Source organism: Drosophila pseudoobscura, chromosome X (assembly GCF_009870125.1).
Source record: "Drosophila pseudoobscura strain MV-25-SWS-2005 chromosome X, UCI_Dpse_MV25, whole genome shotgun sequence".
In the NCBI taxonomy this organism is placed as follows: Eukaryota; Metazoa; Arthropoda; class Insecta; order Diptera; family Drosophilidae; genus Drosophila; species Drosophila pseudoobscura.
The window spans coordinates 27,443,122-27,466,064 of NC_046683.1; the positions used below are offsets into that span (position 1 = coordinate 27,443,122).

Consider the following 22,943-nt stretch of genomic DNA (forward strand, 5'->3'; position numbering starts at 1 on the left):
ATGGTGATAAAGCGGCTACAAGAGAACTTGAAAGATTGGGGCCTGAGCATGACTCTGTCTGGTACCCATCGACCTAAGCGCTCTCATGTGAGAATGAAGCTTGTCCGATAAGGTACGTAGCTTTGTAGTTGACCCATCTTCAACCTTCTCAGCGACGTGTGCCTGAAAGATTAAACGTTTATTATTTAAACGATTGTTTAACATGTCCAATGAAATATCATAATTGCTCTCCGATACTTCCAAAGAGCGAACAGCCTCCAGGGCACGTCCATCCAAACATGAGCGCAGGTGATGGAACTTCTCAATCTTTGATAGAAAGGGCTCCTGATCTATTACTGTGCTAAACATCGAGTAAAAGTCTGCCCACTCAGTATAACCTCCACGGTATAGTTTATATCAACTATATCAAGCGGTAACTGCCAGAGCAGGCGCAGCTGCTGACGGCTTAGCGACGGCATAGGAAGGAAAATAGGAAAAGATAACAAGAGCGAGCATAGATAAAGACTAGATGAATAAATGAGAGCATGTTGCTGAGCGAGCATAGATAAAGCTACGCTTACGTTACGTTAGTATAATGACAAAAATGGAAAGGAAAGTGAATTGATAGGCAATAGAACGATGGTACAAAATTTACACTCGGGCTTCGCCCGAACATACTCCCCCGAGGAAGGATCCATGCCTTGCACCTCATCTCGTAGAGGCAATAGACATAGTTTTGCAAGTGCTCTTCGGCTAGCACCTGTAGCCATCCTGATCAAGGCGACTCGAGATACACCATCAGCTCCTGGGATGAGCTCGAGGATTCTCGCTAGAGGCCACTTCAGAGGAGGGAAGTTCTCGTCCTTAACAAGAACGACATCATTGACGTGAAGCTCAGGATTCCGGTTGCGCCACTTCGTTCTTTCTTGAAGACTGGTTAAATACGATTGGCGCCAGCGCCAGCTTTCTGCCAACGGTCCAAGCGATCGACGTTTAAATGAACCAAGTCCGGCTCCAAGAAGGTTGTGATGGAGGCGCCAACCAGAAAATGGTTGGGCGTGAGTACATCGAGATCTGCAGGGTTCTCTGAAAGAGGAAACAATGACCTTGAATTAATGATTGCACAGATATTGCACGCGAGAGTGCGCAGCTCAAATCCAAGAAGTGAGGATCCAAGGGCACGTCGAAGATGATGTTTAACAAGCTTGACTGACGCCTCCCACAATCCTCCAAAATGTGGCGATCTAGGAGGAATGAAACGCCAAACGATTCAATTGGCGAGACAAGCTTGATGCACGGCTTCTTGATGACTGTCGCTTAGGAATAGCGACTTAAGTTCCGCCAGTTCGTTCCGCGCTCCAACAAAATTTGTGGCATTATCTGACCAAATACGAATCGGTCTTCCACGGGTGCAAATGAAACGGCGAAAAGCAGAGAGGAACGCAGACGTTGTAAGATCCTTCACAAGCTCGATGTGAACCGCCTTGGTGGAGAAGCATATAAAAATGCTCATGTAGCACTTTAGTGGGGGCCGGTTTCGAACTTCTGATTTATACAGGAACGGACCGCAATAGTCCACGCCGGTAACTAAAAATGCATGAAATTCGCTGACTCTGTCCACCGGAAGATCTGCCATTATTTGCTCAAGAGTTCGAGGCTTCACTCTAAAGCATTTGACACACTTTTGGATTACGTGTGCTACGGTCTTTCGGCCACCGATTGGCCAGTACGGTTGACGAATGATGGCTAAAAGCGACTGGGGTCCAGCGTGAAGGTGTTTTTCGTGTAAATGCCGTATCAGAGCAGAAGTGATGGAATGATTCTTGGGCAATATTATGGGATGCCGTGCTGCGAAGTGCAAGGTAGAGTTTTTAAGACTCCCTCCAACTCGAAGCAAACCGCAATCATCTAAAAATGGCGAAAGCGAGACGATCGAGCTTGAAGCCTTGATGTCCCTTCGCGTTTCCAGAAAGGGCTCTTATTTCAGTAGATAGACAAGATTGCTTAGTAAGACGAAGAAGCAGTTCGGTTCCCAAACGCAAGTCCTCCACAGTTATTCCAGACTTTCGTCGATGAATGAATTTGCATACATACGCAAATATTCGTTGCATTTTGGGGAAGGAATTTACAAACTTTGATTCTTCCACCAAATATCTTGACGCGCAGTTTGTAATTAGTATGGTTTTTCGTGCCTCCAAAACCGGCTCTGGAAGAGCAGGCGTACTTGGCCATTGATCCTTACTGGCTGTCAAGTATGTAGGTCCAATTGTCCAAAGATGACAATTGATGAGCTCAGCTGGTAATGATCCTCGAGAAAGCATATCGGCAGGGTTTAAATCAGTTGGCACGTGCACCACATAATTCCAACTTGGGTATTGTGATAGTCTTCAGTGACGCTACACGAGATCTGGAAGATAGAAGATTTGCCTTCACTCCATTGTCGCCTTGCGAAACAGCGTATATGCAAGCTCCATAAGCACTCATGCTGGCATCACAAAATCCTTGCATTTCAAGGTTGCTGCTTCGAAGGAACAATAGGCGCGGGAAAGAAATTTGTTGCATAAAGTCAAACTGCTGAATGAAGTTGATCCAAGTTGTGCGTAAGGAGACTGGCAGACTTTCATCCCAATAAAGCTTTTCTTTCCACAGCTGCTGTAGAAATATTTTTGCTTTCGTAATTACTGGCCCTATAAGTCTGAGTGGATCATAAAATCGTGCAATCGTTGACAATACAACTCGCTTAGTTGGTTTCGAAGGGACTTGATTGGGACAGAATGAAAATAATAGCTCATCCGAAGTGGACTTCCATGCTAAACCTAGTGTCTTGGTTACATCGCTGCCATCAGTAAATTTAACAAATGTTTCCCTATCTTCATGCGGTGTTTGATCGAGTACAGATGTATCGTTGGAACACCATTTCCTGATCTTGAAATTTCCTTTGGCTAAGAGTCCTGACACCTGGCGAATTATTTCCAGCACCTCATTTGTAGTATCTCCCCCCGTTAGCAAATCATCCACGTAAAAGTCCCGCAGCAGAACTTCAGAGCCAATTGGATATAACGAACTCTCGTCTGCCGCTAGTTGGTGCATAGAACGGACGGCCAGAAATGCTGCTGGTTCGTTCCATAGGTCACGGTATCCAGCTTGAATGTTCTTAGCTCCTCGAGGGGTGAGTCACGCCAAAGTATGCACTGTAGAAAACTATCTTGGGGCGAGACACGGACGCATCTATACATTTTACAAATGTCACCAGTCAATGCTATACGAACGGTACGAAATCGAAGAAGAGTCGAAACTAACTTTGGCTGAATTGTTGGGCCTGACATCCTGTAGATGTACAAGCGGATCCGTCGAAAACTACTCGGAGTTTTGTGGTGGTTTTGTCTTCTCTTAAGACGCAGTGAGGTGCGTCAACTTTGACAGGGGACATGTGATTCAAATCGACGTATTCCTTTATAAATGCGGCGTATTGGGCCTTGAGAAGTGGGTTGCGAACCAACTTGCGCTCTAGATTGAGGAATCTGCGATAGGCTTGTTGATAAGAATCTCCAAGAAGACTGTCACTCAGTTTTAAAGGCAATTGAACGGAGTACTCGCCACTTGGAAGCCGACCGCAATGTTTTTTGAAATGTTCCTCGCAAGCAATTTCCTCCTTTGTTGCTTCTGTAGCGGGACCGTGGCAGTTTTCCACTTCCCAGAACCTTCGCACTAGCTCATCCAAACCAACGGTAGGCGTTTGACTCAATTCCGTCGAACTAGGGGCGGCTAGGAGCACTGAGCTGTGGGAGTAATGACCTCCACCTGTGACAACCCAGCCGAGACGGGTTTTTTGTATTATAGGAAGTCCCCTCTCCAATTTGATCTGTCCAACGCATAAAATATCGTAAAATAAGCTGGCTCCATTAAGTACATCGATGCGTTGAGATTTGTTGAAGTGTGGGTCAGCAAGGCTGATATTGGATGGCATTTCCCATTTGGATACATCAAATGAAGAAGCAGGTTGGTTTCCTGTAATACGTGGAGCAACGAGAGCTGTGAGACTCGTGAAGTAATCGGAAGTCCTGGATTGAATGACCAAATTAACTGAACCTTCCGTGTGAAATGCAGAATCAGCGCCGATACCGGATACTGATACCGACCCTTTGGCTCGTTTCAGCTGAAGCTTCTGAGCAAAGCGAGAGGTTATTAAATTAATCTGAGAGCCTGAATCCAGAAGAGCCCGGCAAGGAAGAAGATCACCAAATCGACTCTTTATCATAATGACTGTCGTGGCTAGAAGCACTATGTCTGAGCTAAGATTCTGAGCAGGAGGCGAGCATGGTGATAAAGCGGCTACAAGAGAACTTGAAAGATTGGGGCCTGAGCATGACTCTGTCTGGTACCCATCGACCTAAGCGCTCTCATGTGAGAATGAAGCTTGTCCGATAAGGTACGTAGCTTTGTAGTTGACCCATCTTCAACCTTCTCAGCGACGTGTGCCTGAAAGATTAAACGTTTATTATTTAAACGATTGTTTAACATATCCAATGAAATATCATAATTGCTCTCCGATACTTCCAAAGAGCGAACAGCCTCCAGGGCACGTCCATCCAAACATGAGCGCAGGTGATGGAACTTCTCAATCTTTGATAGAAAGGGCTCCTGATCTATTACTGTGCTAAACATCGAGTAAAAGTCTGCCCACTCAGTATAATCTCCACGGAAAGTGGGAAGTTTAATGTCAGGAATATGATATCGTGACCGTACATTTCCGGAGGCAGTAACGTTGAGCTCGGGTCGTATCGTTGAGTGATGCGGCATGTTCTGGGTAGTCCTGCGGAGTGCTGAGCGAATACGAACTTCGATTTCCATCGCCAAATCCTCAAAATTGTTGCTTAAGTCGCTGCCAATTTCGCTTACATCAAGCTCTTCTAAATTAGAATGAGTAACATTAAATGAGTCGGACATTTTTTCCAAGAATTTTAAATGAACACTTAGCGCATCTTTACTGATTGGGTTGTTTTCATCATTCAATATCGTCTCTCGAAGTGAAACGGCTTTTTTGTATATTGAGAGTGCCTTTAGTTTGTTAAAAGACACCCTGTTCTCCGGCAAGTCATTGGACTCATCCACAAAGAAGAATCGAAGAACCAACCGTTTGATTTTTTTTTGGTATGCAAGCGCAGCGAACCCGAAGCAAGCGCGCGACGAAATGGGAACTAACCGCTTCGCGTTCGAACAGTTATGTTTAGTGGATAATTTTCACTGTTTATAATTGTTTATTTCCAAATTGTTATTGACGATCACGTCGGGGTCACGTTGAGACACCGAGCTTTTTCGCTGACTATGATTGTTCAATAATTTCACGAATTAATAATTTCCGGAACGTTATAAATTTTATTATAGTTATTTTGAGTGTTGAGGGTGGCCGAAGATGCCAGAGCCTTTTACAATAGTATTAGAGTGATATACTTGGATGAGGCAAGCGAGCCGAGCTCAAGCCAAAGTAATAGATTGGGGACAAAAAAGGTCTGTTCTCCAACTATATCAAGCGGTAACTGCTAGAGCAGGCGCAGCTGCTGACGGCTTAGCGACGGCATAGACAGGAAAATAGGAAAAGATAACAAGAGCGAGCATAGATAAAGACTAGATGAATAAATGAGAGCATGTTGCTGAGCGAGCATAGATAAAGCTACGCTTACGTTACGTTAGTATAATGACAAAAATGGAAAGGAAAGTGAATTGATAGGCAATAGAACGATGGTACAAAATTTACACTCGGGCTTCGCCCGAACATACTCCCCCCGTGGAAGGATCCATGCCTTTCACCTCATCTCGTAGAGGCAATAGACATAGTTTTGCAAGTGCTCTTCGGCTAGCACCTGTAGCCATCCTGATCAAGGCGACTCGAGATACACCATCAGCTCCTGGGATGAGCTCGAGGATTCTCGCTAGAGGCCACTTCAGAGGAGGGAAGTTCTCGTCCTTAACAAGAACGACATCATTGACGTGAAGCTCAGGATTCCGGTTGCGCCACTTCGTTCTTTCTTGAAGACTGGTTAAATACGATTGGCGCCAGCGCCAGCTTTCTGCCAACGGTCCAAGCGATCGACGTTTAAATGAACCAAGTCCGGCTCCAAGAAGGTTGTGATGGAGGCGCCAACCAGAAAATGATTGGGCGTGAGTACATCGAGATCTGCAGGGTTCTCTGAAAGAGGAAACAATGACCTTGAATTAATGATTGCACAGATATTGCACGCGAGAGTGCGCAGCTCAAATCCAAGAAGCGAGGATCCAAGGGCACGTCGAAGATGATGCAGAGAGGAACGCAGACGTTGTAAGATCCTTCACAAGCTCGATGTGAACCGCCTTGGTGGAGAAGCATATAAAAATGCTCATGTAGCACTTTAGTGGGGGCCGGTTTCGAACTTCTGATTTATACAGGAACGGACCGCAATAGTCCACGCCGGTAACTAAAAATGCATGAAATTCGCTGACTCTGTCCACCGGAAGATCTGCCATTATTTGCTCAAGAGTTCGAGGCTTCACTCTAAAGCATTTGACACACTTTTGGATTACGTGTGCTACGGTCTTTCGGCCACCGATTGGCCAGTACGGTTGACGAATGATGGCTAAAAGCGACTGGGGTCCAGCGTGAAGGTGTTTTTCGTGTAAATGCCGTATCAGAGCAGAAGTGATGGAATGATTCTTGGGCAATATTATGGGATGCCGTGCTGCGAAGTGCAAGGTAGAGTTTTTAAGACTCCCTCCAACTCGAAGCAAACCGCAATCATCTAAAAATGGCGAAAGCGAGACGATCGAGCTTGAAGCCTTGATGTCCCTTCGCGTTTCCAGAAAGGGCTCTTATTTCAGTAGATAGACAAGATTGCTTAGTAAGACGAAGAAGCAGTTCGGTTCCCAAACGCAAGTCCTCCACAGTTATTCCAGACTTTCGTCGATGAATGAATTTGCATACATACGCAAAAATTCGTTGCATTTTGGGGAAGGAATTTACAAACTTTGATTCTTCCACCAAATATCTTGATGCGCAGTTTGTAATTAGTATGGTTTTTCGTGCCTCCAAAACCGGCTCTGGAAGAGCAGGCGTACTTGGCCATTGATCCTTACTGGCTGTCAAGTATGTAGGTCCATACTTCCAAAGATGACAATTGATGAGCTCAGCTGGTAATGATCCTCGAGAAAGCATATCGGCAGGGTTTAAATCAGTTGGCACGTGCACCACATAATTCCAACTTGGGTATTGTGATAGTCTTCAGTGACGCTACACGAGATCTGGAAGATAGAAGATTTGCCTTCACTCCATTGTCGCCTTGCGAAACAGCGTATATGCAAGCTCCATAAGCACTCATGCTGGCATCACAAAATCCTTGCATTTCAAGGTTGCTGCTTCGAAGGAACGATAGGCGCGGGAAAGAAATTTGTTGCATAAAGTCAAACTGCTGAATGAAGTTGATCCAAGTTGTGCGTCAGGAGACTGGCAGACTTTCATCCCATCCTTTTCTTTCCACAGCTGCTGTAGAAATATTTTTGCTTTGGTAATTACTGGCCCTATAAGTCCGAGTGGATCATAAAATCGTGCAATCGTTGACAATACAACTCGCTTAGTTGGTTTCGAAGGGACTTGATTGGGACAGAATGAAAATAATAGCTCATCCGAAGTGGGATTCCATGCTGTAAGGAAGCGATCCTGGGCTGGGGTACATATCTCAGTCTACTCCAGGGTCGAAATTACAGCAATATTTATAATTTGCATTGTTTAAGTGCGTCACCTTTGACAGGGGACATGTGATTCAAATCGACGTATTCCTTTATAAATGCGGCGTATTGGGCCTTGAGAAGTGGGTTGCGAACCAACTTGCGCTCTAGATTGAGGAATCTGCGATAGGCTTGTTGATAAGAATCTCCAAGAAGACTGTCACTCAGTTTTAAAGGCAATTGAACGGAGTACTCGCCACTTGGAAGCCGACCGCAATGTTTTTTGAAATGTTCCTCGCAAGCAATTTCCTCCTTTGTTGCTTCTGTAGCGGGACCGTGGCAGTTTTCCACTTCCCAGAACCTTCGCACTAGCTCATCCAAACCAACGGTAGGCGTTTGACTCAATTCCGTCGAACTAGGGGCGGCTAGGAGCACTGAGCTGTGGGAGTAATGACCTCCACCTGTGACAACCCAGCCGAGACGGGTTTTTTGTATTATAGGAAGTCCCCTCTCCAATTTGATCTGTCCAACGCATAAAATATCGTAAAATAAGCTGGCTCCATTAAGTACATCGATGCGTTGAGATTTGTTGAAGTGTGGGTCAGCAAGGCTGATATTGGATGGCATTTCCCATTTGGATACATCAAATGAAGAAGCAGGTTGGTTTCCTGTAATACGTGGAGCAACGAGAGCTGTGAGACTCGTGAAGTAATCGGAAGTCCTGGATTGAATGACCAAATTAACTGAACCTTCCGTGTGAAATGCAGAATCAGCGCCGATACCGGATACTGATACCGACCCTTTGGCTCGTTTCAGCTGAAGCTTCTGAGCAAAGCGAGAGGTTATTAAATTAATCTGAGAGCCTGAATCCAGAAGAGCCCGGCAAGGAAGAAGATCACCAAATCGACTCTTTATCATAATGACTGTCGTGGCTAGAAGCACTATGTCTGAGCTAAGATTCTGAGCAGGAGGCGAGCATGGTGATAAAGCGGCTACAAGAGAACTTGAAAGATTGGGGCCTAAGCATGACTCTGTCTGGTACCCATCGACCTAAGCGCTCTCATGTGAGAATGAAGCTTGTCCGATAAGGTACGTAGCTTTGTAGTTGACCCATCTTCAACCTTCTCAGCGACGTGTGCCTGAAAGATTAAACGTTTATTATTTAAACGATTGTTTAACATATCCAATGAAATATCATAATTGCTCTCCGATACTTCCAAAGAGCGAACAGCCTCCAGGGCACGTCCATCCAAACATGAGCGCAGGTGATGGAACTTCTCAATCTTTGATAGAAAGGGCTCCTGATCTATTACTGTGCTAAACATCGAGTAAAAGTCTGCCCACTCAGTATAATCTCCACGGAAAGTGGGAAGTTTAATGTCAGGAATATGATATCGTGACCGTACAGTTCCGGAGGCAGTAACGTTGAGCTCGGGTCGTATCGTTGAGTGATGCGGCATGTTCTGGGTAGTCCTGCGGAGTGCTGAGCGAATACGAACTTCGATTTCCATCGCCAAATCCTCAAAATTGTTGCTTAAGTCGCTGCCAATTTCGCTTACATCAAGCTCTTCTAAATTAGAATGAGTAACATTAAATGAGTCGGACATTTTTTCCAAGAATTTTAAATGAACACTTAGCGCATCTTTACTGATTGGGTTGTTTTCATCATTCAATATCGTCTCTCGAAGTGAAACGGCTTTTTTGTATATTGAGAGTGCCTTTAGTTTGTTAAAAGACACCCTGTTCTCCGGCAAGTCATTGGACTCATCCACAAAGAAGAATCGAAGAACCAACCGTTTGATTTTTTTTTGGTATGCAAGCGCAGCGAACCCGAAGCAAGCGCGCGACGAAATGGGAACTAACCGCTTCGCGTTCGAACAGTTATGTTTAGTGGATAATTTTCACTGTTTATAATTGTTTATTTCCAAATTGTTATTGACGATCACGTCGGGGTCACGTTGAGACACCGAGCTTTTTCGCTGACTATGATTGTTCAATAATTTCACGAATTAATAATTTCCGGAACGTTATAAATTTTATTATAGTTATTTTGAGTGTTGAGGGTGGCCGAAGATGCCAGAGCCTTTTACAATAGTATTAGAGTGATATACTTGGATGAGGCAAGCGAGCCGATCTCAAGCCAAAGTAATAGATTGGGGACAAAAAAGGTCTGTTCTCCAACTATATCAAGCGGTAACTGCTAGAGCAGGCGCAGCTGCTGACGGCTTAGCGACGGCATAGACAGGAAAACAGGAAAAGATAACAAGAGCGAGCATAGATAAAGACTAGATGAATAAATGAGAGCATGTTGCTGAGCGAGCATAGATAAAGCTACGCTTACGTTACGTTAGTATAATGACAAAAATGGAAAGGAAAGTGAATTGATAGGCAATAGAACGATGGTACAAAATTTACACTCGGGCTTCGCCCGAACATACTCCCCCCGTGGAAGGATCCATGCCTTTCACCTCATCTCGTAGAGGCAATAGACATAGTTTTGCAAGTGCTCTTCGGCTAGCACCTGTAGCCATCCTGATCAAGGCGACTCGAGATACACCATCAGCTCCTGGGATGAGCTCGAGGATTCTCGCTAGAGGCCACTTCAGAGGAGGGAAGTTCTCGTCCTTAACAAGAACGACATCATTGACGTGAAGCTCAGGATTCCGGTTGCGCCACTTCGTTCTTTCTTGAAGACTGGTTAAATACGATTGGCGCCAGCGCCAGCTTTCTGCCAACGGTCCAAGCGATCGACGTTTAAATGAACCAAGTCCGGCTCCAAGAAGGTTGTGATGGAGGCGCCAACCAGAAAATGATTGGGCGTGAGTACATCGAGATCTGCAGGGTTCTCTGAAAGAGGAAACAATGACCTTGAATTAATGATTGCACAGATATTGCACGCGAGAGTGCGCAGCTCAAATCCAAGAAGCGAGGATCCAAGGGCACGTCGAAGATGATGCAGAGAGGAACGCAGACGTTGTAAGATCCTTCACAAGCTCGATGTGAACCGCCTTGGTGGAGAAGCATATAAAAATGCTCATGTAGCACTTTAGTGGGGGCCGGTTTCGAACTTCTGATTTATACAGGAACGGACCGCAATAGTCCACGCCGGTAACTAAAAATGCATGAAATTCGCTGACTCTGTCCACCGGAAGATCTGCCATTATTTGCTCAAGAGTTCGAGGCTTCACTCTAAAGCATTTGACACACTTTTGGATTACGTGTGCTACGGTCTTTCGGCCACCGATTGGCCAGTACGGTTGACGAATGATGGCTAAAAGCGACTGGGGTCCAGCGTGAAGGTGTTTTTCGTGTAAATGCCGTATCAGAGCAGAAGTGATGGAATGATTCTTGGGCAATATTATGGGATGCCGTGCTGCGAAGTGCAAGGTAGAGTTTTTAAGACTCCCTCCAACTCGAAGCAAACCGCAATCATCTAAAAATGGCGAAAGCGAGACGATCGAGCTTGAAGCCTTGATGTCCCTTCGCGTTTCCAGAAAGGGCTCTTATTTCAGTAGATAGACAAGATTGCTTAGTAAGACGAAGAAGCAGTTCGGTTCCCAAACGCAAGTCCTCCACAGTTATTCCAGACTTTCGTCGATGAATGAATTTGCATACATACGCAAAAATTCGTTGCATTTTGGGGAAGGAATTTACAAACTTTGATTCTTCCACCAAATATCTTGATGCGCAGTTTGTAATTAGTATGGTTTTTCGTGCCTCCAAAACCGGCTCTGGAAGAGCAGGCGTACTTGGCCATTGATCCTTACTGGCTGTCAAGTATGTAGGTCCATACTTCCAAAGATGACAATTGATGAGCTCAGCTGGTAATGATCCTCGAGAAAGCATATCGGCAGGGTTTAAATCAGTTGGCACGTGCACCACATAATTCCAACTTGGGTATTGTGATAGTCTTCAGTGACGCTACACGAGATCTGGAAGATAGAAGATTTGCCTTCACTCCATTGTCGCCTTGCGAAACAGCGTATATGCAAGCTCCATAAGCACTCATGCTGGCATCACAGAATCCTTGCATTTCAAGGTTGCTGCTTCGAAGGAACGATAGGCGCGGGAAAGAAATTTGTTGCATAAAGTCAAACTGCTGAATGAAGTTGATCCAAGTTGTGCGTCAGGAGACTGGCAGACTTTCATCCCAGTGAAGCTTTTCTTTCCACAGCTGCTGTAGAAATATTTTTGCTTTCGTAATTACTGGCCCTATAAGTCCGAGTGGATCATAAAATCGTGCAATCGTTGACAATACAACTCGCTTAGTTGGTTTCGAAGGGACTTGATTGGGACAGAATGAAAATAATAGCTCATCCGAAGTGGGATTCCATGCTGTAAGGAAGCGATCCTGGGCTGGGGTACATATCTCAGTCTACTCCAGGGTCGAAATTACAGCAATATTTATAATTTGCATTGTTTAAGTGCGTCACCTTTGACAGGGGACATGTGATTCAAATCGACGTATTCCTTTATAAATGCGGCGTATTGGGCCTTGAGAAGTGGGTTGCGAACCAACTTGCGCTCTAGATTGAGGAATCTGCGATAGGCTTGTTGATAAGAATCTCCAAGAAGACTGTCACTCAGTTTTAAAGGCAATTGAACGGAGTACTCGCCACTTGGAAGCCGACCGCAATGTTTTTTGAAATGTTCCTCGCAAGCAATTTCCTCCTTTGTTGCTTCTGTAGCGGGACCGTGGCAGTTTTCCACTTCCCAGAACCTTCGCACTAGCTCATCCAAACCAACGGTAGGCGTTTGACTCAATTCCGTCGAACTAGGGGCGGCTAGGAGCACTGAGCTGTGGGAGTAATGACCTCCACCTGTGACAACCCAGCCGAGACGGGTTTTTTGTATTATAGGAAGTCCCCTCTCCAATTTGATCTGTCCAACGCATAAAATATCGTAAAATAAGCTGGCTCCATTAAGTACATCGATGCGTTGAGATTTGTTGAAGTGTGGGTCAGCAAGGCTGATATTGGATGGCATTTCCCATTTGGATACATCAAATGAAGAAGCAGGTTGGTTTCCTGTAATACGTGGAGCAACGAGAGCTGTGAGACTCGTGAAGTAATCGGAAGTCCTGGATTGAATGACCAAATTAACTGAACCTTCCGTGTGAAATGCAGAATCAGCGCCGATACCGGATACTGATACCGACCCTTTGGCTCGTTTCAGCTGAAGCTTCTGAGCAAAGCGAGAGGTTATTAAATTAATCTGAGAGCCTGAATCCAGAAGAGCCCGGCAAGGAAGAAGATCACCAAATCGACTCTTTATCATAATGACTGTCTTGGCTAGAAGCACTACGTCTGAGCTAAGATTCTGAGCAGGAGGCGAGCATGGTGATGAAGCGGCTACAAGAGAACTGGAAAGATTGGGGCCTGAGCATGAGTCTGTCTGGTACCCATCGACCTAAGCGCTTTCATGTGAGAATGAAGCTTGTCCGATAAGGTACGTAGCTTTGTAGTTGACCCATCTTCAACCTTCTCAGCGACGTGTGCCTGAAAGATTAAACGTTTACTATTTAAACGATTGTTTAAAATGTCCAGTGCAATATTATAATTGCTCTCCGATACTTCCAAAGAGCGAACAGCCTCCAGGGCAGGTCCATCCAAACATGAGCGCAGGTGCTGGAACTTCTCAATCTTTGATAGAAAGGGCTCCTGATCTATTACTGTGCTAAACATCGAGTAAAAGTCTGCCCACTCAGTATAATCTCCACGGAAAGTGGGAAGTTTAATGTCAGGAATATGATATCGTGACCGTACATTTCCGGAGGCAGTAACGTTGAGCTCGGGTCGTATCGTTGAGTGATGCGGCATGTTCTGGGTAGTCCTGCGGAGTGCTGAGCGAATACGAACTTCGATTTCCATCGCCAAATCCTCAAAATTGTTGCTTAAGTCGCTGCCAATTTCGCTTACATCAAGCTCTTCTAAATTAGAATGAGTAACATTAAATGAGTCGGACATTTTTTCCAAGAATTTTAAATGAATCTCTCGAAGTGAAACGGCTTTTTTGTATATTGAGAGTGCCTTTAGTTTGTAAAAAGACATCCTGTTTTCCGGCAAGTCATTGGACTCATCCACAAAGAAGAATCGAAGAACCAACCGTTTGATTTTTTTTTGGTATGCAAGCGCAGCGAACCCGAAGCAAGCGCGCGACGAAATGGGAACTAACCGCTTCGCGTTCGAACAGTTATGTTTAGTGGATAATTTTCACTGTTTATAATTGTTTATTTCCAAATTGTTATTGACGATCACGTCGGGGTCACGTTGAGACACCGAGCTTTTTCGCTGACTATGATTGTTCAATAATTTCACGAATTAATAATTTCCGAAACGTTATAAATTTTATTATAGTTATTTTGAGTGTTGAGGGTGGCCGAAGATGCCAGAGCCTTTTACAATAGTATTAGAGTGATATACTTGGATGAGGCAAGCGAGCCGATCTCGAGCCAAAGTAATAGATAGGGGACAAAAAAGGTCTGTTCTCCAACTATATCAAGCGGTAACTGCTAGAGCAGGCGCAGCTGCTGACGGCTTATTTATTTATTTATTTATTTAATTAACAATTATCTGTTAATAATGGTACTTAGTTACTAAAGGCGGAAAAAGGTAAGTTAAAAGTTAGCTAAATTTAAATGATTATAAATATTGCATGCAATTAGTTTAAGAGACAGTTCAGGGGATAGGGTTTGACAGAGGGAGTTATAATTATGGCATAAAACCCTAAAAGGTTCATGATCAGCATAATTAGATCTACATATGGGTAGACGGATAGGCCTAAAAGTACGGGTAGGTCTAGATGGAACGGCCAAGTCAATTCGACCCAAGAGAGTTTGGGAGTCAACAGTCCCAAGAAGGAGCTTGTGCACGAACATTACGCCATTGCATATTCTGCGATGGTGCAACGACGGCAGGTCAATAAGATTTAGTCTAGACCGGTAGGGTGGCAAGATTCTACCTGAGTCCCAGTTAAAGTTCCGAAGGGCAAAAATTAAAAATTGCTTTTGCACGGATTCAATAACAGCCTGCTGTTCTTTATACTGCGGGCTCCACACACAAGAACAATACTCCAATATAGGACGTACTAACGAGATGTACAGTTGTTTTGTAACGTACGGGTACGGACCAACGCTTGATGAACGCTAAAACACCCTTACCTTTATTTACAGTTGCAGCTATATGGGCGTTAAAACACATCTTATGATCAAAAAGGACTCCGAGGTCATTTGAACTCGAAATTCGTTCAAGGACATGATTTCCTAGAACATATGAGACAAAATGAGGAGCGCGACGATAAAATGTCATAAGTTTGCATTTGGAAAGGTTCAGAAAAAGAAGATTAGTTGAACACCACAATAGTAGTTCACTTAGATCAAGTTGAAGGCGTGTGTGCAAATACCAATCAGAGTAAGAAAGACAGATTTTGACATCATCAGCATACATTAGTGCAGTAGAGTATGTTATGACTTGAGGAAGGTCATTCACAAATAAAATGAACAGAAGCGGGCCCAGATGACTTCCCTGTGGCACACCTGAAGTAACATTTACAGTATTTGACAACACGTTAGAAAACAAAACACGTTGAGTGCGGTTAGAGAGATAGGACAAAATCCAATCTAGAAGATTCGTTGGGAACCCTAATAAAGAGAGCTTGTGAATAAGCTGAGCATGGTTCACAGAATCGAATGCCTTGCTGAAGTCAGTAAAAACTACATCCGTCTGCGAACCAATTTGAAAACCACCGTGGATTAGGTTAGAAAACTCAAGAAGGTTAGTCGATGTTGAACGATGTCTGAAAAAACCGTGTTGCGACGGAGATATCAGGCTGCAACAAAGATGTTGCAGTTGCCGGGTGACCAGGAACTCAAGAAGCTTCGGGATGGCGGAAAGCTTTGCGATACCACGATAGTTTTCAATGTTTGATCTTGAACCTTTTTTGTGAAGCGGAATGATATAGGACTCATTCCAAATTACTGGGAGACAAGACTGTTCCAAAGAGAGGTTGAAGAGAAAGGTCAAGGGTTTGCAAAGGGACTGGGCACAGTGTTTTAAGATGCAACTTGGTACCTTATCTGGACCCGCAGAAAACGATATGTCCATAGATGACAAACCTTCCAGAACAACGCTTTCCTCGAAGATGGGCAGAAAAATGCTGTTAGCTTGAGGTAGCTGGTACGGATACGGAGTGGATGCGTTGTAAATTTGACGCGAGTACGTTGTTTGGAAAAAGTTAGCGAATAAATTTGCAATACCAACAGCAGAAGCTTCTGTTTTGTTCTGGTAATGAAGGGACGGAGGAAAAACGTTTGACTTGCGCTTAGAGTTAACGAACGAATAGAATTTTTTAGGATCACTACGAAAGTTTCTACTACATTGTGAAAGGTAATGATTATAACACTGACTATTGACGGCAAGGAACAGAGAGCGAGCGGAGGAGTATAGAGCTAAAGCCAACGTGGAGCCCGACTTCTGGTACTTTTTATAGAGCCGGGATTTATTATTTTTTAAGTATGATAAATACTTGGAGAACCAAGGAGGCTTGGACGATACAGGTACAGTGATATCAGGAACAAACGTATTTAGGGCGGAGTAAATAGAACTATAAAACGAGTCAACAGTTGCATCTATGTTCGGTAATGAATAAAGAAACGACCAATCAACACGCGAGAGATGTAGATCTAAATCGATAAAGTTTGTTTTGCGAAAACACTTTATGTGACAAGGAGCCATGGAACTGTCAACACATCCAGATTGTGTACACTCCAGTGATATCAACAAAGTTGGATGGTAAGGATCTTCAGGGAGAGATATTGGACTTGCTCTAGATACCGTAGCAAGAGAACCATCGTTAACAAAAACGAGGTCAAGAAGTCTGTCCCTAATGTTTTTAACGGCATTAATTTGGACAAGAGAACTATCCGTTAGCCCATTGATAAAGTCATTATGGCAATTGGGAAACAATAGGTTAGCGTCATCACAAGGCAGCCAAGAAAGAAATGGGAGGTTAAAGTCCCCCATGACAATAATAATAATAATAAATCATGGCACCCTAATGCAGAAACAACAATATTAATTGCTGAGAGGTGGTGTAAGTAAAGCTCAGCATCAGACCTGGGAGGAATGTAAGAGCAGGTTAAATAGAAAAATGCGGAGCCAACACGAACTTTGACTGCAACAAATTCAATTCCGTGAATGTTATTAAATGGGAATAACTCAGATGAGAAAACAGATTTAACTGCAATCAGAACCCCACCTGCAAAAGATGGGCGGTCCATTCTATAAATAGTGTAACTATCAATGAAAATTTCATGATCATTGACAGAGGAGTTAAGCCAGGTTTCGGTAAACGCGATGGCATCGAAATCAAAGGACGCGCTATTAGTATGAATTTGACGCAATTTTCCCAGCAAACTGCGAACGTTCTGATAGTGCATGGAAAAATAGTACTGCAGTTTTTTGGAGCATGTTCAGTTATTCTAGGATTCGAGTTCGAATCTTTGAGAAGGAACTCATGCACAATTGTATGCTCAGGCCATATTGACGGTTTTAGAGAACTGGATAGTAAAGAATCAGGGAGAAGAATTTTAAATGATGATATGTTGCGCTTATGTTTAAATGTAAATTTAGTCACAACTATATCAACAGGCGAGGTGTTAAGTTTAGAGGAGAGATGTTGTTTAACATCCTCTGTTGTAGCCTCAGGAATAAGACGAGAAACAAATATTGCTTTCCGAGGGACCACTGCTCTAAGTTGAAGTCCCGAGCGAGATCGAGATGGTGGAGCCACTCCTAAAAGAGATCTCGGTCCAAGGGCAGAGGAATTGGCAGCAATGGTTGTAGCAGGAATTGGAGCAGAAATTGGAGCAGGAATAGGAGCAGGAATTGGAACAGGAATTGGAGCAGGAATTGGAGCAGGAGTTGGCAAGACGTCGTCAGCAACCAGCACACCCGCACTAGGAGCACTCACCGCGTCAGAAATGACGGCCACATTGCTCGGTGTAAAGAACTCCGGAGCCACCGTTGGCGGATTTACAGACAACGGCGTGGCATGACTACACGGAAATGCTGCCGATGGATTAAGGTGGGAGGCAGGCGTACCAATCGGATTAGATTGCAAGAGATTGGTATCATTATGCGGAATTTTCCGTCTAGGCGATTCGCTCAAGAGTTTGAGCCCAAGAAACTGTGATTCAAGGGCAAGAAAATTCTCGTTGAGAGCAACAAATTGTTTCCGGACATCCAGAAACCCAGTTCGAGTCTGTCTCATAAATGTGCGCATTTCGGCCTCAATCTCCCGACAAGCCAGACATGACCAAGACAGGCCCATGCGTTTCGAGATAAGATCATTCAACCGGCCAAAATTTCCACCACCAGCACATTTTATGTGGGCAAAATTGTCGCACAGCCAGCAGCTAAGAAATGAATCACCAATGATAGCACCACCGAATTCACATTTCTTTGCACTACAACCGATTGCCATTATTGACAGCAGTAGAATCACTGTGCACGAATAATAAAAGAGCGGAGTTAGATCGCAGGTAAAGTAGGAGAGCAGACAGCAGAGCGAGCCAGACAATCAGCTGCAGCAGCAATAATTCAAAACAGATGATCCAACGAAGTGCAGAAAACGAGCAGTAAACTCACCAAAGCAGAGACACAAAAGAAAAGTCCACAGAGAGGGAGAGTATAAGCAATCCAGAGAGAGTGAGAGCAACAATGCGAGCAGCCCGCTTATGCTCACGAGAGAGTGTGGGCGATGCAAACGCTGATGCGCGAGAACAGTGCACACCGAAGAAGCGATAACGAAAAGCAGACTGAGCAAAAAAACAATAACAAATTGCCTGCACGAGTCCGATGCGTTACGATTGCAATATTGAATTTATATTAAACACTTGTTTACTAACAAAACACTGGTGGTTAACACAAAGTAGAATCAAATTAAAGAGATGCGATAATATATCAAAACAAAGTCACAACAATGTTGTATGATATTTAGGCAAAGGGCGGAGAATGCGGGAGCAAGAAAAAAACACAACCGGCTTAAGCAAGAGCTAGAAGCGTGACGGCATAGAAGGCTCCAAGAAGGTTGTGATGGAGGCGCCAACCAGAAAATGGTTGGGCGTGAGTACATCGAGATCTGCAGGGTTCTCTGAAAGACCTTAATTTAACAATGACCTTAATTTAATGATTGCACAGATATTGCACGCGAGAGTGCGCAGCTCATCAAATCCAAGAAGCGAGGATCCAAGGGCACGTCGAAGATGATGTTTAGCAAGCTTGACTGACGCCTCCCACAATCCTCCAAAATGTGGCGATCTAGGAGGAATGAAACGCCAAACGATTCAATTGGCGAGACAAGCTTGATGCACGGCTTCTTGATGACTGTCGCTTAGGAATAGCGACTTAAGTTCCGCCAGTTCGTTCCGCGCTCCAACAAAATTTGTGGCATTATCTGACCAAATACGAATCGGTCTTCCACGGGTGCAAATGAAACGGCGAAAAGCAGAGAGGAACGCAGACGTTGTAAGATCCTTCACAAGCTCGATGTGAACCGCCTTGGTGGAGAAGCATATAAAAATGCTCATGTAGCACTTTAGTGGGGGCCGGTTTCGAACTTCTGATTTATACAGGAACGGACCGCAATAGTCCACGCCGGTAACTAAAAATGCATGAAATTCGCTGACTCTGTCCACCGGAAGATCTGCCATTATTTGCTCAAGAGTTCGAGGCTTCACTCTAAAGCATTTGACACACTTTTGGATTACGTGTGCTACGGTCTTTCGGCCACCGATTGGCCAGTACGTTTGACGAATGATGGCTAAAAGCGACTGGGGTCCAGCGTGAAGGTGTTTTTCGTGTAAATGCCGTATCAGAGCAGAAGTCATGGAATGATTCTTGGGCAATATTATGGGATGCCGTGCTGCGAAGTGCAAGGTAGAGTTTTTAAGACTCCCTCCAACTCGAAGCAAACCGCAATCATCTAAAAATGGCGAAAGCGAGACGATCGAGCTTGAAGCCTTGATGTCCGTTCGCGTTTCCAGAAAGGGCTCTTATTTCAGTAGATAGACAAGAATGCTGAGTAAGACGAAGAAGCAGTTCGGTTCCCAAACGCAAGTCCTCCACAGTTATTCCAGACTTTCGTCGATGAATGAATTTGCATACATACGCAAAAATTCGTTGCATTTTGGGGAAGGAATTTACAAACTTTGATTCTTCCACCAAATATCTTGATGCGCAGTTTGTAATTAGTATGGTTTTTCGTGCCTCCAAAACCGGCTCTGGAAGAGCAGGCGTACTTGGCCATTGATCCTTACTGGCTGTCAAGTATGTAGGTCCATACTTCCAAAGATGACAATTGATGAGCTCAGCTGGTAATGATCCTCGAGAAAGCATATCGGCAGGGTTTAGATCAGTTGGCACGTGCACCACATAATTCCAACTTGGGTATTGTGATAGTCTTCAGTGACGCTACACGAGATCTGGAAGATAGAAGATTTGCTTTGACTCCATTGTCGTCTTGCGAAAAAGCGTATATGCAAGCTCCATAAGCACTCATGCTGGCATCACAAAATCCTTCCATTTCAAGGGTGCTGCTTCGAAGGAACGATAGGCGCGGGAAAGAAATTTGTTGCATAAAGTCAAACTGCTGAATGAAGTTGATCCAAGTTGTGCGTCAGGAGACTGGCAGACTTTCATCCCAGTGAAGCTTTTCTTTCCACAGTTGCTGTAGAAATATTTTTGCTTTGGTAATTACTGGCCCTATAAGTCCGAGTGTATCATAAAATCGTGCAATAGTTGACAATACAACTCGCTTAGTTGGTTTCGAAGGGACTTGATTGGGACAGAATGAAAATAGTAGCTCATCCGAAGTGGGATTCCATGCTAAACTTAGCGTCTTGGTTACAACGCTGCCATCAGTAAATTTAACAAATGTTTCCCTATCTTCATGGGGTGTTTGATCGAGTACAGATCTATCGTTGGAACACCATTTCCTGATCCTGAAATTTCCTTTGGCTAAGAGTCCTGTCACCTGGCGAATTATTTCCAGCACCTCATTTGTAGTATCTCCCCCGTTAGCAAATCATCCACGTAAAAGTCCCGCAGCACAACTTCAAAGCCAATTGGATATGACGAACTCTCGTCTGCCGCTAGTTGGTGCATAGAACGGACGGCCAGAAATGCTGCTGGTTTCGTTCCATAGGTCACGGTATCCATCTTGAATGTTCTTAGCTCCTCGAGGGGTGAGTCAAGCCAAAGTATGCACTGCAGAAAACTATTTTGGGGCGAAACACGGACGCATCTATACATTTTACAAATGTCACCAGTCAATGCTATACGAACGGGACGAAATCGAAGAAGAGTCGTAACTAACTTTGGCTGAATTGTTGGGCCTGACATCAATATATCGTTGAGGGAATATCCTGTAGATGTACAAGCGGATCCGTCGAAAACTACTCGGAGTTTTGTGGTGGTTTTGTCTTCTCTTAAGACGCAGTGAGGTGCGTCACCTTTGACAGGGGACATGTGATTCAAATCGACGTATTCCTTTATAAATGCGGCGTATTGGGCCTTGAGAAGTGGTTTGCGAACCAACTTGCGCTCTAGATTGAGGAATCTGCGATAGGCTTGTTGATAAGAATCTCCAAGAAGACTGTCACTCAGCTTTAAAGGGAATTGAACGCAGTACTCGCCACTTGCAAGCCGACCGCAATGTTTTTTGAAATGTTCCTCGCAAGCAATTTCCTCCTTTGTTGCTTCTGTAGCGGGACCGTGGCAGTTTTCCACTTCCCAGAACCTTCGCACTAGCTCATCTAAACCAACGGTAGGCGTTTGACTCAATTCCGTCGAACTAGGGGCAGCTAGGAGCACTGAGCTGTGGGAGTAATGACCTCCACCTGTGACAACCCAGCCGAGACGGGTTTTTTGTATTATAGGAAGTCCCCTCTCCAATTTGATCTGTCCAACGCATAAAATATCGTAAAATAAGCTGGCTCCAATAAGAACATCGATGCGCTGAGATTTGTTGAAGAGTGGGTCAGCAAGGCTGATATTGGATGGCATTTCCCATTTGGATACATCAAATGAAGAAGCAGGTTGGATTGCTGTAATACGTGGAGCAACGAGAGCTGTGAGACTCGTGAAGTAATCGGAAGTCCTGGATTGAATGACCAAATTAACTGAACCTTCCGTGTGAAATGCAGAATCAGCGCCGATACCGGATACTGATTCCGACCCTTTGGCTCGTTTCAGCTGCTTCTGAGCAAAGCGAGAGGTTATTAAATTAATCTGAGAGCCTGAATCCAGAAGAGCACGGCAAGGAAGAAGATCACCAAATCGACTCTTTATCATAATGACTGTCTTGGCTAGAAGCACTACGTCTGAGCTAAGATTCTGAGCAGGAGGCGAGCATGGTGATGAAGCGGCTACAAGAGAACTGGAAAGATTGGGGCCTGAGCATGAGTCTGTCTGGTACCCATCGACCTAAGCGCTCTCATGTGAGAATGAAGCTTGTCCGATAAGTTACGTAGCTTTGTAGTTGACCCATCTTCAACCTTCTCAGCGTTTACTATTTAAACGATTGTTTAAAATGTCCAGTGCAATATCATAATTGCTCTCCGATACTTCCAAAGAGCGAACAGCCTCCAGGGCAGGTCCATCCAAACATGAGCGCAGGTGCTGGAACTTCTCAATCTTTGATAGAAAGGGCTCCTGATCTATTACTGTGCTAAACATCGAGTAAAAGTCTGCCCACTCAGTATAATCTCCACGGAAAGTGGGAAGTTTAATGTCAGGAATATGATATCGTGACCGTACATTTCCGGAAGCAGTAACGTTGAGCTCGGGTCGTATCGTTGAGTGATGCGGCATGTTCTGGGTAGTCCTGCGGAGTGCTGAGCGAATACGAACTTCGATTTCCATCGCCAAATCCTCAAAATTGTTGCTTAAGTCGCTGCCAATTTCGCTTACATCAAGCTCTTCTAAATTAGAATGAGTAACATTAAATGAGTCGGACATTTTTTCCAAGAATTTTAAATGAACACTTAGCGCATCTTTACATCATCTCTCGAAGTGAAACGGCTTTTTTGTATATTGAGAGTGCCTTTAGTTTGTAAAAAGACACCCTGTTTTCCGGCAAGTCATTAGACTCATCCACAAAGAAGAATCGAAGAACCAACCGTTTGATTTTTTTTGGTATGCAAGCGCAAGTGCAGCGAACCCGAAGCCGCTAATGCACGTAGCTGTATTAGTGCTTGTAAGCAAGCGCGC

At 44.4% G+C, this 22,943-nt stretch overlaps 1 protein-coding gene across 2 annotated transcripts; it reads right to left on the reverse strand.

Annotated features, from left to right (window-relative positions):
• Positions 1 to 22,743, reverse strand: LOC117184582 (uncharacterized). 2 transcript variants are annotated; one of them, XM_033382904.1, is made up of 2 exons: positions 22,439 to 22,743; positions 1 to 377 (listed from the first exon to the last, which is right to left on the reverse strand). In XM_033382904.1, exons 1-2 carry the CDS (start codon positions 22,689 to 22,691, stop codon positions 16 to 18), a joined length of 615 nt encoding a protein of 204 aa, XP_033238795.1. In that variant the 5' UTR covers positions 22,692 to 22,743; the 3' UTR covers positions 1 to 15. The 2 variants fall into 2 exon arrangements, with proteins under 2 accessions (XP_033238795.1, XP_033238796.1); XM_033382905.1 differs by lacking the exon at positions 22,439 to 22,743 and adding an exon at positions 13,388 to 13,657.
• Between the last annotated feature and the right edge of the window lie 200 nt (positions 22,744 to 22,943).

Bases quoted from the DNA above. Each gene is read 5' to 3' on its own strand.
- LOC117184582 (XM_033382904.1), bottom strand. From the start codon at position 22,691: ATGTCCGACTCATTTAATGTTACTCATTCTAATTTAGAAGAGCTTGAT. The intron at 378-22,438 runs ATTATACTGAGT...TATACCGTGGAG, and splicing joins ACTTCCCACTTTCCGTGGAG to GTTATACTGAGTGGGCAGAC.